The 20,054-nt window shown below is 40.7% G+C and overlaps 1 protein-coding gene across 1 annotated transcript in view; it reads right to left on the bottom strand.

The window, feature by feature from the left end:
* Positions 1-315: 315 nt before the first annotated feature.
* PPP2R2D (protein phosphatase 2 regulatory subunit Bdelta) overlaps positions 316-20,054 on the bottom strand; it is a 42,826-nt gene continuing 23,087 nt past the window's right edge. The window contains exons 4-10 of the mRNA XM_073685098.1: positions 17,390-17,555; positions 16,991-17,103; positions 14,305-14,482; positions 12,942-13,106; positions 8,414-8,583; positions 7,093-7,184; positions 316-1,523 (exon numbers count right to left, since the gene is read on the bottom strand). Of these exons, the coding sequence (XP_073541199.1) occupies positions 1,244-1,523; positions 7,093-7,184; positions 8,414-8,583; positions 12,942-13,106; positions 14,305-14,482; positions 16,991-17,103; positions 17,390-17,555 (1,164 nt within the window). The 3' untranslated portion in view covers positions 316-1,243. The remainder of the gene's footprint in view (positions 1,524-7,092; positions 7,185-8,413; positions 8,584-12,941; positions 13,107-14,304; positions 14,483-16,990; positions 17,104-17,389; positions 17,556-20,054) is intronic.

Below are 20,054 nucleotides of genomic sequence, written 5' to 3'. Positions count from 1 at the left end.
AAATACCTATATCTTTTATTCATCAGGGCCCAAAAGTTCACAGGCATAACCATTATGTTATCTACAAAAGATAAAATAAAAAAGGGTCTTAAATTTGATGCAAAAAAAAAAGTTTCCCAAATATTTTTCCACAGAAGGACTGAACTTTCCTCCATACTTGAGCATTGCAAAAAAAAAAGTTAGTAAAAGAAAAAATATAAATAAAACATAACCAAAGTTGTACTGTACCAATAAGTGCAATTGTCTAGCAGTGACCATGGAGCGTGCAAAGAATAAAAAAAATAAAAATAAAATGAAAAGACTGAATACGCAAGATCAAATTTAAAAACACTTTTTTTTTATACCTTGTCATTTTATTAAAGTGGTTGCCACAATGAAATGTGGTTATTGATACAGTAAATAAACACGGGAGGAAAATAATAAATGAAATCTAAAAACGGTTCAGACTTAAGTCAAGTTTTGTATGTGCCAAAATGTAGAATCATCTAAGAAAGGCCAGTAGAGATGAGCCACTAGTCGCATGACCTGGGTCCAGCAGCCACGACAGTATATAGTTACCGCCATATGGGACACTGCAAACTGCCTCCTGATATTGCCAACTCCTCTTGATTAGCCAGCCTGGCGCTACGTCACACCGCAGCGATGACATAGTGCTGGGCCTAAGAATCAGAAGAAGCTCTAGGGACACCGGCAGGTAGGAGGGTCTGTCTGGTAGCCACCTGTCCAGCGTCTTGCGAATCGCTCAACGCTAAAGGCCAGTGAAGGAATGTTGCAGGCATTTACACAATGCATCTTGTTTTTAGGACATCCAATTAATGCAAAGCAGATAAAAAATAAAAAAAAAATGTAGAAAAGAAAAATCTGATTTCCCTGCAGTAACGGTTTTGGTCTATGAAATGGAAGTAAGGCTAAAAATGATGTGTTGAGCACCAGCCTCAGTCGGATAAGCTCATATACCAGGTTTGCATTTTGGGATAATGGATGTAGGGCCCTCTCTTCCACCCCATTGATAACAGAGTGCTGGCGTGAAATAAAATCCAGGTCAGCTTTCTAGTTATATATATTTTTTTTCTTTTTTGTTTTATTTTTTACAGAGGGAAGTGCATCCACGTTCTTTACCGGAAGGACAGTGAGGTCCAATGTCTTACTAGGTTTAACTATGCAAGAACAAGACTGTCCTCGAAAAAAAAAAAAAAAAAAAAAAAAATTGAAAAAAAAAAAAAAAAGAAAAAAAATGCCATCTTTAATTAACTTTGTCCTGAAATATATACAAATTATTGGTGGCAGCAACAGCGATGATATTCTCTTTTGGGTGCCATGCAGTATGTAGAATCTTTTTGTTGAAATCTAGGCTGTCGACGTTGATCTCGTCTTTCTTCCTCTTACCACCGGTACAGACTTTCCTTGGCTTTAAAATGGCACGTGGTTTGCTGCTCTCCCTCGATGCTTCCAAGGTGATATCCCGGCGTGTGTTTCTGTCAAACATTCTGAAGAAGTTGTTGTAAGAGCCAGTCATAATCGCGCTGGGGAGTAAAAGACAAAAACAAACCATTACTTATAGGCAAACTCACTTTAGGCCGGGGCAACAAGGAGACTTTTTGTAGCAAGAGGCTTATTTTAGGCCAGAGGTCAGCAACCTGCATCAATCAAGCGATTCTAAAAAAAAAAAAAAAAAAAAAAATGTCAAATTCTTTTAGGATATGCTGGGAGTTGTAGTTTAAGAGCAGAGCGGCCCACAGGTTGTGGACCCATTTGAGGATACATTCAGAATAGAATTGTGACTTCCAAATCCGTTGCGGTTGCAATCATTTTGATGGGAAGAATAGCTCTCCATGAAGCCCAATTATTTCAACTCTTCAGAGACTACCTTAGGAGACCGGTGACAGTGTGAACAGAGATCTAATAAGCAGCACGATGATCAAACCTCTGTATAAGGCCTGTGTGTTTAAACACGACCATGAAAAAATGGTTCGAGTGTCATCAGGGTTTTGGAGCAAAGTATCATCCATATATGGATAAATAAATTACAAAGCTTATCCTACCCACTACAGTGTCAACTTGGCACTTGTATTGGTATGCTTCATCCAAGCTACCAAACAAACAAAAAAAAAAAAAAAAAAAAAAAAAAAAAAAAAAAAAAAAAAAAAAGGCCATGTCTCAGATTTTTGGCCGGACACTTGGTCCGCAAAAAAAACAAGGACATGTGGAACGACCCCCATAGATTATAATGGGTACATTTTCTGGCCATGAAACATGTACATGCAACACCGATGTTTAAGTGAGGCCTAAGGTCCAATTCCAGTCTCATTTTCAGATAGGCGCGCTATACACTCTTAAAGGGAAAGCACACAGTCCCATTCTAGTCTATGGTACTTTTCATGTCTTTATTTTTCTGGCCACAATGATGATTGAACAATATAAAACTCGCACGTTCAAGTGAATACGGCCAAAAATAAGAACAAAACCCACAGCACATGAATGCCATCTGTATTGCATCTTAATGCGGTCCGTTTTTTACTGACTGGGTGCTGGGAAAGCTGGGGAACCTTAGTCAATTTTTTTCCCTCCCACTTGAGAAAAATGGATGACACAGGATGATAAAAGCTGACAAAGTAAAAATGGATGAAAATATGACTGATGAAAAACTTAATTTTTTTTTTTGCACAGAAGAAAAAAAAAAAATAAATTATATATCTGGCAAAAATTAAGAGACCACTGCACAGTTTTCTACATATCCCCCATCTCTACATGCCCGACTTCCATTCCAGCCACAGTCCACCTCATTCTACTTAATGTGCTTCTGATTAGGTGATCACCTGAACCAAATCTTATGTAACGAGGGAAAGTATAAAAAACACTGCTGTGGTCTTCACAATCCTCTTGCAATAGGACAAGCTGGATGGCAAAACAAGTGCTAGGAATAGCCCGAAAGTAATTTTGAATGAAACATTTATTTTCAACTCCTTTGGCATGGTTAAAAGTTAAGTCTTGAGTGAGGAAAGAAGGGATCAATTCTGGCTTTACTAGCAGAGGGAAACAGTGAGCGTCATGTTGCCTCCATCCTTAAAATTTTGAAGACTGCAGTCCATTACAACAAGGTCAAGCAGCAGACATTGGGGACAACAAGCTACAGACCGGCAGAGGGCGAAAGCGACTCTCCACTGACCGGGATGACTGTCATCTTATTCCAATGTCACTCAACAACCGCAGGATGACATCAAGTGACCTACAAAAGGAATGGCAAATGGTAGCTGGGGTGAAGTGCACGGCAAGAACAGTTCATAACAGGCTCCTAGAGGCCTCAAGTCATGTAAAGCTAGAAAAAAGCCTTTCATCAATGAGAAGCAAGGAGAGCCAGGCTGAAGTTTGCCAAAGACCATAAGGATGGGACCATAGAGGACTGGAGTAAGGTAATCTTCTCTGATTGCAGGAAAAAAAAGGGAGGAATTCCAGCTTCTGAAGTGCAGCAGACAAAACTTTATTCCATAAAAACAGATTCCATAGTTAAAACAGGATTAGCTTACGCGTTTCAAACGCTCCAACCTGCGTTCTTTTTCAAAGCTTTTATTCCCTGCAATTTGCTGGCGAGTGGTTCCTCGTCTATTCCATGCTTCAGGACACCTGAATCAGGGTGAGCTGGTGTTTGCTTTCTTTTTGAATCTTCTCTGATGAGTCTAATTTTCAGCTTTGCCCAACACCTGGTCGTCTAATGGTTAGACGGAGACCTGGAGAGGCATACAAGCCAGTGTCTTACACCCACTGTGAAATTTGGTGGAGGATCGGTGATGATCTGGGGATGCTTCAGCAACGCTGGAATTGGGCAGGTTAAAGGACGTATGAATCAAGCCACATACAAGGTTATCCTTGAAAAACACTTGCTTCCTTCTGCTCAGGCAATGTTCCCCAACTCTGAGGACTGTTTTTTTCCAGCAGGACAATGCCCCATGCCACACAGCTAGGTCAATCACTGTGTGGATGAAGGAGCACCACATCAAGACCCTGTCATGGCCAGCCCAATCTCCAGACCTGAACCCCATTGAAAACCTCTGGAATGTAATCAAGAGGAAGATGGATAGTCACAAGCCAAACAAAGAAGAACTGCTTACATTATTGTGCCAGGAGAGGTCACCCAAAAGCAATGTGAAAAACTGGTGGAAAGCAGCCAAGACGCATGAAAGCTGGGATTAACAATCATGGTTATTCCACCAAATATTGATTTCTGAACTCTTCCTGAGCTAAAACATGAGTATTGTTGCTTCTAAATGATTAAGAACTTGTTTTCTTTGCATTATTTGAGGTCTGAAAGCACTGTTTCATTTTTATTATTTTGACGATTTCTCATTTGCTGCAAATAAATACAACATTTTTAGCTTTGAATTTCAGAGACATGTTGTCAGTAGTTTATAGAATAAAACAACAATGTACATTTTACTCAAAAATATACCTATAAAGAGAAAAATCAGAGAAAATGAAAATTTTGCAGTGGTCTCTTAATTTTTGCCAGAGCTGTATATTGTTTGGCTTACTTCTGCCAACTACCTGGTCAAGTACTTTTGGCAGATGACATTACACAGTTAGCCACTTGGATTTTTGCCCAGCCATTGCCCCTTTTCTATCCAAGTCCCAGCCCCTTTTGAAGTGAGGTGTAAAGAGTCTAAAACGATGAAAAGGGGGTATTCCCATCTCCAAGATCCTATTCCAATATGTAGTAGGTGTAATAATACTATTAGTAAATACCTACAATTAGAAATAAGCAATCCAAAAATAAACCGCCTATATATGCTGCACTCCCAAAATACACACAGTACCAAAACCCACCAGGAAGCTAGTACAGCTCTGAATAAAACATAATTTTTATTAGGTGATAAAACATACAGGTATTAGACAGGGAAGTGACTAACAAACCCCTACCCAAACAACAATGTTTTATTGGTTGTATCACTTATTTAATAAAAATTTTATTCAGAGCTGTACTAGCTTCCTGGTGGTTTTTGGCATTGTCTCCAATTAGAAATGTAGTATGGTGGTTATTTATATAGCGCCATTGATTCCATGGCGCTGTACATAAGAAGGGGTTACATACCAGATACAGATATCACTTACAGTAACAAACTAACAATGATAGAGCGGTACAGGGGGAGGAGGACCCTGCCCTTGCAGGCTTACATTCTACGGGAATGGGGAAGCAGACAGTAGGATGAGGGGTTGCAGTAGCTCCGGTGTTGTTGGGGGTGGCAGCAAGCAAGGTCATGACAGGTTGTAAGCTGGTTTGAAGAGATGGTTTTTCAGGTTCCGTCTGAAGGATCCGAGTGTGGTGGATAATCGGACGTGTTGAGGCACAGAATTCCATAGGACGGGAGATATTCGGGAGAAATCTTGGAGGCGATTGCGTGAGGAATGAAAAAGTGTGGAGGAGAGAAGGAGGTCTTGGGAGGACCGGAGGTTACATAAGGGAATGTATCAGGAGATTAGTTCAGAGATGTACGGAGGAGAGAGGTTATGGATGGCTTTGTAGGTCAGTGTTAGTAGTTTGAACTGAATACGTTGGGGGAATGGGAGCCAGTGAAGGGATCTGCAAAGAGGGGTAGCAGAGGAGTAGCGAGGCGAGAGATTAACTAGTCGCGCAGCAGAGTTAAGGATGGACTGGAGGGGTGCGAGAGGTAGGCCACAGAGAAGGATGTTGCAGTAGTCGAGGAGGGAGATGATGAGGGCATGCACAAGCGATTTAGTAGATTGAGGGTTGAGGAAAGGACGGATTCTGGAAATATTTTTGAGCTGGAAGCGACAGAAGGTGGCGAGAGCTTGGATGTGGGGTTTGAAGGACAGGGTCAAGGGTTATTCTGAGGCAGCAGATTGCTGGTACAGGGGAAAGTGTGAGGTCATTTATTCTGATAGAAAGATCAAGTGGGGAAGATACGCGAGATGGGGGAAAGATCATGAGTTCAGTTTCATGTTCTTCTGATTCACCATGTTGCTTACCCCATGTGCAGGCAATGCAGTAGCTTAGGTATCCATGGTTACGACCACTCCTAGTGACCATTAGTTGTTAGTGGTCATAACCATGGATAAAGTAAGCTACTACAATGCCCTGCACATGAGGAAAGAGACAAAGCGAATCAGAAGAACTATACTACATTTCTAAGTCGAAGGTATTTTCTAATATTATTACACCTACTACATATTGGGATAGGATCTCAGATGGCAATACCCATTTAAGGCGTATAAGCCAGATTTGCTTTTTCAGCATGAGCTGCACCAAAACTCTGGTGAGTACATAGATTAGTGAAACCTCCTCAATATGTTTTGTGCAGAGTACACAGCCCTAGGTAAGACATACAACCCAACTGGAAGCAAAATCATCCATGGTAGTGGCTTGCTGAAATATTAACAGTATATTCCCTTCATCCATGCATAATATGATTGGAAGGCCATAAAGTGATCAATCGTAACAGAGCACATCTTCAGGCTGACAAAACAATATAATTCTAAATTGTATTATTTTGAACATAGCAGTTGAAAATTCACAGTGCAATCCGTAAAAGTCGCACGAGCCACAAACACAAGGTGTTGGGCATAAAACACCTTTCTATTTAATGTACAAATGCCCTCAAACTAGTGCAACTTCATTAAATGTCACCCAATATTTTATTCTTCAGCCGTATAGTGAACAGAAACAACTTACAGTAGTGGGGCGGAGTATTGAAGTTTTTTTTAAAAAAAAAAACTCAAAACATTGGGGCTTGTGGATTTTCAGGCGTTATTAGAATGTGATGAAAAGGACGGCAAAGGTGGCATTTATGCAGCCACTTATGCCACTTTTGTAATGTAAAAAACAAAAAAAAACTTGCGCATTATGGAGAACACGATATATGCACAGTGATTTTTTCCTCCATGTCTTGACACTTTTGCATTGTGGCAATAACAGCGGGAATTAGTTGAAGCACGAAACCAACAAAAATAAAAGGTTTAAGCTGGAGAGCAGTGCAAAAGGTTGAGTAAATAAATCTACCTCTGACTATACAAAAGGCAAAAAAAAAAAACTTTGTAAGTAATGAGCAAAATAATTTATAGAGAAAATGTGCATTAACGAACCTGTCTGATCCATTCCAGCAGCATTCAAACTTGTCAAAGATGCAGTCATTTTCATACAGGGAGCAAAGCTTGCTTCGAAGATATTCATGAACCTGGGGGGAGGGGTGGTAAATGGGAAAGATTAGCATGCATGAGTATGTGTACAACATCTACTAAAAGGAGCTGCCCACTTGTTTAGATTCAGAAGTGTTGCGCTTTATACTAAGGTGTCACAGTTTCCACATGGGAGAAGCAGCTCTGGCTTCTGCGTGAAACAGGAAAGTATAACTTGTCGGCACATGATGTGTGTGAAGAGGACTGGCTTACTACATACCAATTTCAATATACAAGCCATCCCACTTCTGTCTATGGATCAGCTCTGACACAGAAGAGGGCTGGCTTAGCTAATGAAATGAGAAGTCCCGTTCCCGTCTCGCACACATCCAAGGAAGACCTGAAAAAGGATCCACTCTCCTGTTTTAAGCAGAAGCCGAAAGTGGAGCTGTCGGAATGGCAATGAAGATCAAAATTACTCTTTATTCTATCCATAAGAATGTTTACATTTTATCAATTTTCTATGTTTATATTTTTTAGTGAACTGAATATTTAACCCCTTCACTACCCGATTTTCCATTTTTTCCTCCCCTTCTCCAAACAGCCATAACATTTTTATTTTTCTGACCATATAGCCGTATGAGGGCTTGTTTTTTTTGCAAGACGTGTTGTACTTTTGAAAGACAACATTCAAAATGATGGCGCAAAAGAGGGGTGACTTGAACTTTGTTTTTTTACTGAATAGACCCATCATCCGATCACCTGCAAAAATCACGGTCTCCTATGAACGTCGGCCACAGGCCAGCGTACACAGGAGGCTTATAATGACAGGCACGGGGGTCATCAGCAGACCCCTGGCTGTCACGGCAACCCATCAACGCCCAGCGATCACATGACAGAGCGCCAATAGGCAGGATGAATGACGCGCTTCCGGCCGGTATGTTGAATCCCTGATGTTAGAGGAACTTGATGGCTGATTAAATTAAATCAGCCATCAAGTGCAGGGAAAGATGTAGGCTTGGGGTGAGAACCCACATCAAATGCAGGGACACTACTTTTCACGTACACATACGTCAAAGGTTTTTAAGGGGGTTAAAAAATGAATATCAAGTCGCTTTTTCAACAGCAATGAAAAGGTTAACTCTTTCAAACTCTTTTTAGTGATTTTTTTTGGGTAGCAGACAAGCTGAACCTCAAAAAAAAAAAAAACCCGTCCACATTTAAGGATAACCATCATTTGCAAAAAAATTAAATAAAATAAAATATAAATATATATTTTAAAGCAAACCTGATATGTTTCTACTGGTCTGCTCTCCATGTTGAGGTCCCACACTTTGACAGACAAGTAATCTCTTGTCATCATGTAGCGACCGCTGTTACTGAACTTTACATCCGATATCGAAGAGATGATTTCAGAGAAAAATGATCTGCTGCTCGGGTCTTCAGGTTCCTCAAAAACTGAAAAGAGCAAAAAAACAAAAAAAACAACTATATAAGCTCTGAAAGATAGCTCAAGATTAAAAAAAAAAAAAAAAAAACAAACAAACACACACACACACACACGCACAAACATACACACACAATATATATATATATATACACACACACACACGTATGTATGTGTATACATATATATATACACACACACACACGTACGTACGTACGTATGTACGTACGTATGTATCAGACCAAAAGTTTGGACACCTTCACACTGAAGGCATCAAAACTATGAATTAACACATGTGGAATTATATAGTTAACAAAAAAGTGTGAAACAACTGAAAATATGTCTTATATTCTAGGTTCTTCAAAGTAGCCACCTTTTGCTTTGATGACTGCTTTGCACACTCTTGGCATTCTCTTGATGAGCTTCAAGAGGTAGTCACCGGAAATGGTTTTCACTTCACAGGTGTGCCCTGTCAGGTTTAATAAGTGGGATTTCTTGCCTTATAAATGGGGTTGGCACCATCAGTTGTGTTGTGCAGAAGTCTGGTGGATACACAGTTGATAGTCCTACTGAATAGACTGTTAGAATTTGTATTATGGCAAGAAAAAAGCAGCTAAGTAAAGAAAAACGAGTGGCCATCGTTACTTTAAGAAATGAAGGTCAGTCAGTCCGAAAAATTGGGCAAACTTTGAAAGTGTCCCCAAGTGCAGTTGCAAAAAACATCAAGCGCTACAAAGAAACTGGCTCACATGAGGACTGCCCCAGGAAAGGAAGACCAAGAGTCACCTCTGCTTCTGCGGATAAGTTTATCCGAGTCACCAGCCTCAGAAACCCCAGGTTAACAGCAGCTCAGATTAGAGACCAGGTCAATGCCACACAGAGTTCTAGCAGCAGACACATCTCTACAACAACTGTTAAGAGGAGACTTTGTGCAGCAGGCCTTCATGGTAAAATAGCTGCTAGGAAACCACTGCTAAGGACAGGCAACAAGCCGAAGAGACTTGTTTGGGCTAAAGAACACAAGGAATGGACATTAGACCAGTGGAAATCTGTGCTTTGGTCTGATGAGTCCAAATTTGAGATCTTTGGTTCAAACCACCATGTCTTTGTGCGACGCAGAAAAGGTGAACGGATGGACTCTACATGCCTGGTTCCCACCGTGAAACAAGGAGGAGGAGGTGTGATGGTGTGGGGGAGCTTTGCTGGTGATACTGTTGGGGATTTATTCAAAATTGAAGGCATACTGAACCAGCATGGCTACCACAGCATCTTGCAGTGGCATGCTATTCCATCAAATTTGCGTTTAGTTGGACCATCATTTTATTTTTCAACAGGACAATGACCTCAAACACACCTCCAGGCTGTGTAAGGGCTATTTGACCAAGAAGGCGAGTGATGGGGTGCTACGCCAGATGACCTGGCCTCCACAGTCACCAGACCTGAACCCAATCGAGATGGTTTGGGGTGAGCTGGACCGCAGAGTGAAGGCAAAAGGGCCAACAAGTGCTAAACATCTCTGGGAACTCCTTCAAGATTGTTGGAAGACCATTTCCGGTGACTACCTCTGGAAGCTCATCAAGAGAATGCCAAGAGTGTGCAAAGCAGTCATCAAAGCAAAAGGTGGCTACTTTGAAGAACCTAGAATATAAGACATATTTTCAGTTATTTCACACTTTTTTGTTAAGTATATAATTCCACATGTGTTAATTCATAGTTTTGATGCCTTCAGTGTGAATGTACAATTTTCATAGTCATGAAAATACAGAAAAATCTTTAAATGAGAAGGTGTGTCCAAACTTTTGGTCTGTACTGTCCATACACACACATACATACGTGCATCTCACTAAATTAGAATATCAAAAAGTTATTTCAGTTCTTCAATACAAAAAGTGAAACTCATTATATAGAGTCATTACACACAGAGTGATCTATTTCCAGCGTTTATTTCTGTTAATGTTGATGATTATGGCTAGGGTTGAGCGAGTATGCTCGGGCCGAGCGAGTATTTATAGCTGCTCGGTGATATGTTTGAATCGCTCCCGTGTGCATGATTTGCAACTGTTTGACAGCTTTAATACATGTGAGGAATGTGTAAGAAATAGACATTCCTCACATGTAATAAAGCTGTCAAACAGTTGCAAATCATGCACACGGGAGCGATTCAACCTTCTCACCGAGCAGCTGTAAATACTCAGAGCTCGGCCCGAGTGTACTCGGCGGAAGGGTTAATAGAACATACTTGCTCAACACTAATTATGGCTTACAGCCAATGAAAAACAGAAAAGTCATTATCTCAGTAAACTAGAATAATTAAAAAAACACCTGCAAAGGCTTCCTAAGCGTTTAAAAAGGTCCCTTAGTCTGTTTCAGTAGGCTCCACAATCATGGGGAAGACTACTGACTTGACAGATGTACAGAAGGCAGTCATTGACACACTCCACAAGGTCCCAGAGTTCCAATTTTCATTAGGAAATCAAGGTCCCAGAGTCTGGAGGAAGAGTGGAGAGGCCACAATCCAAGCTGCTTGAGGTCTAGTGTGACGTTTCCACAATCAGTGATGGTTTGGGGAGCCATGTCATCTGCTGGTGTAGGTCCACTGTGTTTCATCTAGATCAAAGTCTGCGCAGCCATCTACCAAGCTTTTTGGAGATGGAAATGTCATTCTCCAGCAGGACTTGGCTCCTGTCCACACTGCCAAAAGTACCAATACCTGGTTTACACACAACAGTATCACTGTGCTTGATTGGCAGCCTGACCTTAACCCCATAGAGAATCTATTATAGAGAATCTATGGGGTATTGTCAAGAGGAAGATGAGAGACACCAGACCCAACGATGCAGACGAGCTGAAGGCTGCTATCAAAGCCACCTGGGCTTCCATAACACCTCAGCAGTGCCATAGGCTGATCCCTCCATGCCACATTGCCGCATTGATGCAGTAACTGATGCAAAAGGAACCCGACCAAGTATTGAGGGCATTTACTGTACATACATTTCAGTAGGCCGTTTCGGATTTTAAAAACATTTTTCAAGCTGTTGTTATAAAGTATTCTAATTTACTGAGATAATGACTTTTGTGTTTTCATTGGCTGTAAGCCATAATCATCAACATTAACAGAAATAAACACTTGAAATAGATCACTCTGTAATGGCTCTATATAATATAGGAGCTTCACTTTTTGTATTGAATTACTGAAATAAATTAATTTTGATATTCTAATTTTGTGAGATGCACCTGTATAAATTGTGTTCAACAATACACTTCTCAGCATTTTCCATAGATTGATACTCCATTATCACATCCCCTGACACAGAATGAAATAGAAATGTAATTTTTTTTTTTAATCACTTCACCCCTGGCCATTATTTTATTTTACGTTTTTTTCCTTCCTTTCTTCCAAGAGTCATAACTGTTTTATTTTTCCAACCACATATGAAGGCTTGTTTTTTTGTGGGATGAGTTGTACCATTGAATCACACCATTCATTCTGCCACATAACGTACTGGAAAACAGGAAAAAAAATCCAAAACGCGGTGACATTGCAAAAAAAAAAGTGCAAATCTACAATTTTTTAGTTTTTTTTTTTTAATTACCATCGTCACTAAATATTAAAACTGACCCAGCAATGATTCCCCTATTTTGGTACAAGTATGCAGTTACCAAACATGTATATCTGCTTTGGTCACCATTTTTAAGGACCCATAACGTTCTCATTTTTAGGATCTGGTAATGGACGAGGGCTTAATTTTTGCGCCGTGAGCTGACGTTTTCACAGATACCATTTTGGGGTAGATACAATGTTTTGATCCCCTCTGATTGCATTTTAATGCAATATTGCGATAAAAAAAAAACAAAAAAACCCCTAAAAACGTAATTTGAGTTTTCGTTTTTTTGTCCTTACGCCGGTGACAAATCAGTTTAATATTTTGATAGATCGGACATTTCTGAACACGGCGATACCAAATGTGTTTGCTTATTTATTTTTAAATGGGGGTGATTTGGGCTTGAACTTTTATATAATAATATCTATCTACACACACACACAGTACTTAATTGTCCCTAGGAGACTTGAAGCTGCGATCATCCAATCCCCTTCAGCAGACCCCTGGCTGTTATGACAACCCATCGGCGCCCCGTGATCATGTGACAGGGGGGGTGCCGATGGACAGGATCGATGACTAGCTTCCCGTCTACCTGTGTTAAAAGCATTTATAACTGGTCAACAGCCATCAAGTGCGGGGGAAAAAAACAGGTTCAGAGTGCGAGTTTGCATCAAAGGCAGGGACATGGCCGATGATGTAAATGTACGTCACTGGCCACGAAGGGGTTAATACACAAAATCTAATTCTATTGAGAACCATATACTTACATTTTGAATGCGTATCGCAGAGCGCAGAATCCCGCATGTCACAAAGTCTAATTGTTCCTTTGCTACTGCTGTAGACGAACACGTTACATTGGTGCGGGTGGAATTCAGCAGCGGTGATGACTTCTGTCAATTCCTCCATGTTAGCAGGCTTAATATCTACAATGTCTGGCAATGTGGTTAAGGTCTTTCCTCCCAGAATGAAAACACACACACACACACTACGGTTTGCGTTAGGCGAGTTAAAGTTTTACTACTACTGGCGAGCTCCTATAGCACCAGTGCCTCCGTTCACACTGCCCTACATCAAGATGACTTATGATGGCTTCGTTATAATCTAAAGAAATTGTACCAAGATCACATATTACTTTGGTGGACAGATAAGTATTAGAATTCTGGGGTCCCTCGCCAATAGCAAGAATGGGGGTCTTAGAGAACCCAATTGGAAAAATGCAGCAAGCAAGTGTGCACAATACATTACTCAGTCTACAGGGGTGACAGACTGACTCAACGAACGGAGCGACAGTGCATATGATCTATCCCTGCTCCAAACATATAGGGAACTTGGGACCCCTTATGTATGATCTGTGCCACCAGGAAACTGACTCATTCCCCGAATCCTGAACGTAGGTGGTAAGTTGAGAGATGTATAACAATAGAACCCAGATCTATGAGAAGCGAAGCACATAAAATGATTGTTCACACTTTTCTCAGAGCCTTAGCCAGATTTCCTGCATTCATTAATAGAAATATCAGTAATCTTGGTTTAAGGGTATGTGAGCACCTTTTTTTTTTTTTTTTTTAACCACTTTAAAAAAAAAAAAAAAAAAAAAAAAACTTTTCAGGAGGAAACTGCTTTAGGAAATACTCCGATGTGATGTTTTCTAGGCACTTTTTTTTTTGTATCTGAAGAGCTTTTTGTAAACCTTTAGGCTTTTATTTGTGGGAGATTTTTTTTTTTTTTTTAAACCCTTATATAATAAAAACAATGCAGCTTTATGAGACAAACTCACCTTGAAAACATTTACAAAATCCTTTGCAGAGCAAGGTGGACAGACCCAGTTAATACTGGGATCTGCTTGCGTGCCGTGCCCCATGCAGAAGCTGCAGTGATCGGTGGGGGGGGGGTGGTCTCAGGACCCGGAACTCCACTGATCAACCACAGTTTGTTCCCCATGTAACATATTAAAACTTTTTTTTGCCAATCATCCAGGACACAGGCTTTACACTTGGGGCTCAGTAGAAATTTCATTTACAAAATAATTTTCTTTTGTTTCATATGTAGACAAAAAAAAAAAAAATAAATAATAAGTAAATATATAAAAGTAATATACACACAAACTCTGTTTTCAACAGAAAAGGATACTAAAACTTCTATCTGTAATTTCTAAATGCCATAAATTAATTCTCAGGTCATCTGCAGAGAGGTAAGTTTCATGATCGCTATTAACTGAAATAGAGTTTATGTGATATGTATGTGCATTTGCAAATATCCTTCGTGGACTTGCTTCAACCATTAGGTCCATGGGCTTCAATATTGGCACCTAGTAAAGATAAAGAAAAAGTGAAATAAGCAGAAAAAAAAAAGACAATGGTAACTAAAGCACTTTAACAATGCAGATTTGGAAGCCAGTATCTGCCACACAAAAAAAGTTGATTAATGAAAGGTTAAGATTAAAGCATGGATTTTTTTAATCAGTATGTGAAAAGTGAAGTCTGTTCCAGGCAGAAGGGGGCAAGAGTTGCACCTTGTAAGACCATTTTCACACTTGCTAATATTTGCTTAGCATTTGTAAGCAAAGTCCAAAAGAACTATACTGTCAGATGTAATTGTAAAATCTATAGTTGATAGCGAATATTGAAGCAAGGCTATGACCGCCAAATGACCCCAGTGCAAGGGAACCCCCTGATGTGAACAGGTAATTAAAGAGGATTATCTGATGGATCGCAGACCAGGCAGGGCTGAGAGGAATTTTGGGATATGACAGATTCATGGCCGGTAGAGATACAGTAACTAAGCAATCACCTCTAGCCTCAGCCTGAACAGAAAAACAAGTAGATTACATTGGGCTCCTTTGTTTTATTAAAGTTATGAATACTGTGGGTTTATGAACAGCAACAGTCTTACAGTTATAAAAGACATTCAGACAAAAGTAACGGATTGTCTGATGACTGTTGGGGCAACATCTCCAAATTAATATCGGACAGATAGAAGGCATGGCATGGATAGCATCAGCTATCTACAGAAAGGTAAAATCATGATGGGAAACCTGACAGTAATATCTCCCACCTGAGACCTCCAGTGGCATATATATCGTGGAAGTTGGGGATCCCATAATTTTCTGAAAGAACTAGCAACATTCCTGACCTGCCCTGTTATTTGTCACTGGAAGGGAGGTATGTGGTTGCGTCTTGGGTTTCAAGTAAATGCCGAAGTATGATCATTGTCAATGGGAGACAGTGTGCTGTGGTACTGTACAATTACCCCTAAAAAACAAAGAGCTCTCCTTCATAAGCGTCAGAGCCAACCCTGCGACGTCAGGTTTAGCAACTTTCTTCTGTTTATGCTTTTTATTTTCTGTAATTGTTTTTACTTTATCGTTTTGCCCATTTTGTAACATCTTTCTATATTTTTATTAAGACTGCCTACTTTTTGGATTAACTATAAAAAAATGTAATCGCTTAATTCATCTTGCTCTATAAACCGCACCCCTGAAGCCGTACGCTATCTGTAACAGGCGTTCAACCTACCTGTATAAACGATTGGTGTTGGCAGCTGGTTTCTTTTGTTAATGTGGAGTAGGCAGTGACCGGGGTATGTGTGTATATTATATATTCCATGCACTGGAATTGGATGTGGATATACTACAAGCTCACAGAGTTCCTCAATAACTGGACTAGTAGTGAAAATAAGCCGCAGCCTTGTCCAACACTCGCCAGTCAGATACGTAATTGTCCTGACGATTGAAGGCAGCGTAGTGTTGTTCCCTGACATATTGGTACCAGCCGGGAGATCTGTGTGATTCCCCCTGTTGGCTCCTTGACAAATTGGTGGCAGCCGTGGGATCTGCGTTGTCTCTCCGGTGATCTCCTTGACATATACAAATTATTATGAAACTCCGTATATCCTCCACGTTTTGGACCTACTCCTGTTTTTTGCTTTTATGGATTCAGAATATGCCACTTTTTTCCATAAATTAACATGGCTGTCTACAGGTCAGGCATGGCATTGGAGCACATTCATTTGATTCAATGGTGATGAGCTACAACTCTAAATACAACTCAGAGTTGTGGTACTGTTCCTGGCCTTAAAGGCCATTAACAACAGATTTGGGGAAGGGGATCTGACCCTCAACTCTGATCAGTTCAATGAAGGGACTGCAACACTTGTAGGGGCTTTTGTCAGATATGGCAGCTCATTGCTCCTCAAGTCTCAATTAAGTCATTGGGACTGAGCTGCAATACTAGAAACTATAACATGAATGGATCTGTGCCTGATAAGTACTAAAAGAGACATGGTGCTAACTGGAGAGCCTCTGTCTCTGCACTTTTAATCAGCTGATCGGTTGGGGAGCTGGAAGTTGGACTCCCACTAATCTAATATTTACAGCTTATACTAAAGAAAGGCCATTGATATAAAAAAAAAAAAATGCACACTAGGTTAAAAGTGTATAAGAAGCAATATTTTCCTCCCATTCCACTGCTGACCATAGGTGGTCACTTCCTTCTACAACAAGGATGTCCCTTCACAAAAAGGTGCCTTGTGTAGCCAATCCCTGGTCAGGCAGATCACCGTGGTGGCCAGTGATTGGCTGAGCAGTCACTTCCTGTGAGGGACCAGGAAGTAGACACTAGGAAGGACCTAGCGAGAAACTGAACAAGTGCAACAGGGGAATTGCTGAGGAAGGCATCATGTCTGAGCCGTAAAAAACAACTACAAAAAAACCCGTTCAAAGCGGGCATCTCCTTTGACTTATTCACCGACATTTTCTGAGAGCAACTACATTTTTCAGAACAAATGATAAAGGGTCTATACCCATGCAGTGGTTTACCCGTAAAGAAGTGATTCTAAAAGGATCGCGTAATCTGCCATCTTCGTCCTTTAGGTTGTAACCTTCGGCCCTTTTATCACGTTCGCTAATTTTCCACAACTTTATAGTCTTGTCTGGAAAAAAAACAAAAAAACATGCAATGATCACATGAAGCGCCCATACTGAGATCGCATTTTTTGTAACAGAATTAATAACCTGTTATAGCCCCAAAAACAAGAAGCTTATTAACTGCTGGTTAAGCACAAGAAAACCATGTGTCATTAGTAATAAGACTGGTACAAGGTGTATGACCGTACGGCCCGAGACGTCACCGGGCACTGCCACAGCTCTGCTGGGAATAAACATACCAAGATGCCACCTTGGCTTAGGCACATCGAAAGGATTCACACATCAACTTACCATTGGTAGAAAGCAGAAAATGGGCAGCATTCTGCTGTGGCAACCACCTAATTTTGTTAATTTTCTCTTCAATTTCTAGACTTTTTAAGTAGTCAAATTCAGGTTCATGGCTCTGAAAGGTGCTGTAAACATTGTATTCACCCCTAGAATGAGGACGGCTTTTACTCTGCGGTGAGAAAAATGACATAAAATAGAGTTCTATACAAAGCCATTCATCCTGTGTATCACCACAAAACAATGACTGTCCACTTTTTTTTTTTTTTTTAATTCACTCAAGTCCAGAGGAAAAAAAACAAAAAAAATAAAACCAAACAATGCAACTCTCCAATAGATTTAAGTGTAAATGTTTCTGCTTTTCGACAGCATCCCCATGGTAACAGACAACAATTTAGTTGCTGTCTTTTCCATCTATTTTACCCTGTGTGGTCATCAAAATCTAGGGGACAGATGAGGAAAACCATCTATATAGGATCAGATGACACAGTGCAGTGATCATGGAGACATAAGAACTGTAAGGGGCAAAATATGAAAGTTTTAAATCAGGACCAATCTAAAAATTGTTTATACACTACTCACAAAAAGTTAGGGATATTTGGCATTTGGGTGAAATTTATAGAAAACGTAAAAAGTTCCGACTACAGTGATATTTTATCATGACAGTAAGGCATTTAAGTGGCAGCAAATGTGATTTCCTCATCTCAAACAATTTATTGAAACAAAAGCCAACAACAGTAGTGGGTATACCCCCCCAAAAATATCAATGTTTCAATAACTTGTCATGTGGCCTTGAGCATCAATTACAGCTCGACAACGACGTCTCCTGCTGTTCACAAGTGGAGTTATTGTCTGTGGAGGCATGGCATCCCACTCTTCTTGAAGCCCGGCCCTGAGGTCATTGAGCTTCTGGGGTACAGAGTTACGAGCCTCTACATGGTGACTCAGCTGAATCCATAGGTTTATGGGATTCAGGTCTGGAGAGAGTGCAGGCCACTCCATTTGAGGTATCCGAGTCTCCAGCAGCCGTTCCCTAATGATGAGACCTCGATGAGCTGGAGCATTGTCGTCCATGAAGAAGAGAGTAAGCTGTGTTGTTCATGTTGAGACCAATGACTCGATTAATGATGTTATTCAAGTAGCAGAAGCTTGTCACTACCATTCACAAAGTGTAAGGCAGTTCTGTATCAACTAGACACCCGTGCCCACACCAAACACCACCACCACAGGCTGGACTGGTGACAACAGTGGCTGATACATAGCACTCCCCTTGATGTCTACATCATCATGGATTAGAACATCTGTTGTGAATTTTGCCATTAAGCTCCTTGTTAGAGAACAGCAAGTTGTGCAAAAAGTACTGAAAACATTGAACATGGGCATTCAAAAGTTTAGAAAAGTTCACATTAAGTTCACCTGAAATGGTTAAGAGTGCATTCTAGGATCATCCTGAAATTTCACCCGACAGCCAAATATCCCTAAGGTTTTGTGAGTAGTGCATGTCACTTAAGATATATTGGGACAAAATACATTGTTGCTGGAAGAAACAAATTTAGTAAACTGAAACATCCATCTAAAGAGGATCACCTATCAGATGGATAATTGTAAGATTGGTATGGATTCCAGTTGGGGACTCTCATGTTCACCACTAGTCCAAGAGAAGCTGAATGAGGTGGCCGTTTGGGCATGGGCCACGTCTTTCATCATCTATGCAGTGATGATTAAGACAGTCAAGTGCTAGCCACTTTATTCAACTGGAGGGGACATAAGTCCCTCGATATAGTTATTGGTGTGCACTAGTGATGAGCGAGCGTGCTCATTTAACCAAGCATGCTCGGGTGCTTACCGAGTATCTTCGGCGTGCTCGTATATTATGTTCGAGTCCCTGCGTCTGCATGATCTATGGCTGTAAGACAGCCTCAACAAATGTGAGTATCCCCTAACAAAAGATCCTAGTTACTTACCGGTAACGGGATTTTACAGAGCCCATGACAGCACCACCTGAGAGAGGGTATCCGCCCACCAAGGACAGGAACCTACTGAATAAAAAGGCGGTACCTCTCCTCCGCATCAGTTTTTTGTTTCAGAGCATGAGAGGGCCTCCGAAGACAGGTTAATACATAACCACCACCTCAACATATGTACTAAACACCTTCAAAAAAGTGCACACCACAGTGATAAAGGGGAGGGAATTAATAGGGTGCTGTCATGGGCTCTGTAAAATCCCGTTACCGGTAAGTAACTAGGATCTTTTCCCCTTCTCCCATGACAGCACCACCTGAGAGATTTATAGAGATTAAATACCAGAGGGAGGGATCACCGCTTGCAACACCCTTCTACCAAAGGACAGATCAGTAGAAGAGGAAAGGTCAAGACGGTAATGTTTGTAAAATGTAGCAGGGGATGACCAAGTTGCCGCCTTACATATAATGTCGATGGGCACATCCGCCTTCTCAGCCCAGGAAGCAGCTACCGCTCTGGTGGAATGGGCCTTCAGGTTCTCAGGAACCGGCAGATTGCTAGAAGAGTAGGCTAAGGTAATAGTATCCCTGACCCATCTAGCTATGGTCCCCCTTGTAACCTTAAGTCCTTTCCTAGCCCCCTGAAAGGATATAAATAAAGCGTCACTCTTTCTCCAGGCTTTTGTCACTTCCAAATACTGGACTAACAC

The sequence above is a fragment of the Phyllobates terribilis genome, unplaced genomic scaffold (genome assembly GCF_046119375.1).
Source record: "Phyllobates terribilis strain yellow unplaced genomic scaffold, ASM4611937v1 Scaffold_5__5_contigs__length_657084704, whole genome shotgun sequence".
Lineage (NCBI taxonomy): Eukaryota > Metazoa > Chordata > Amphibia > Anura > Dendrobatidae > Phyllobates > Phyllobates terribilis.
This window is presented reverse-complemented; position numbering and strand designations above follow the sequence as displayed.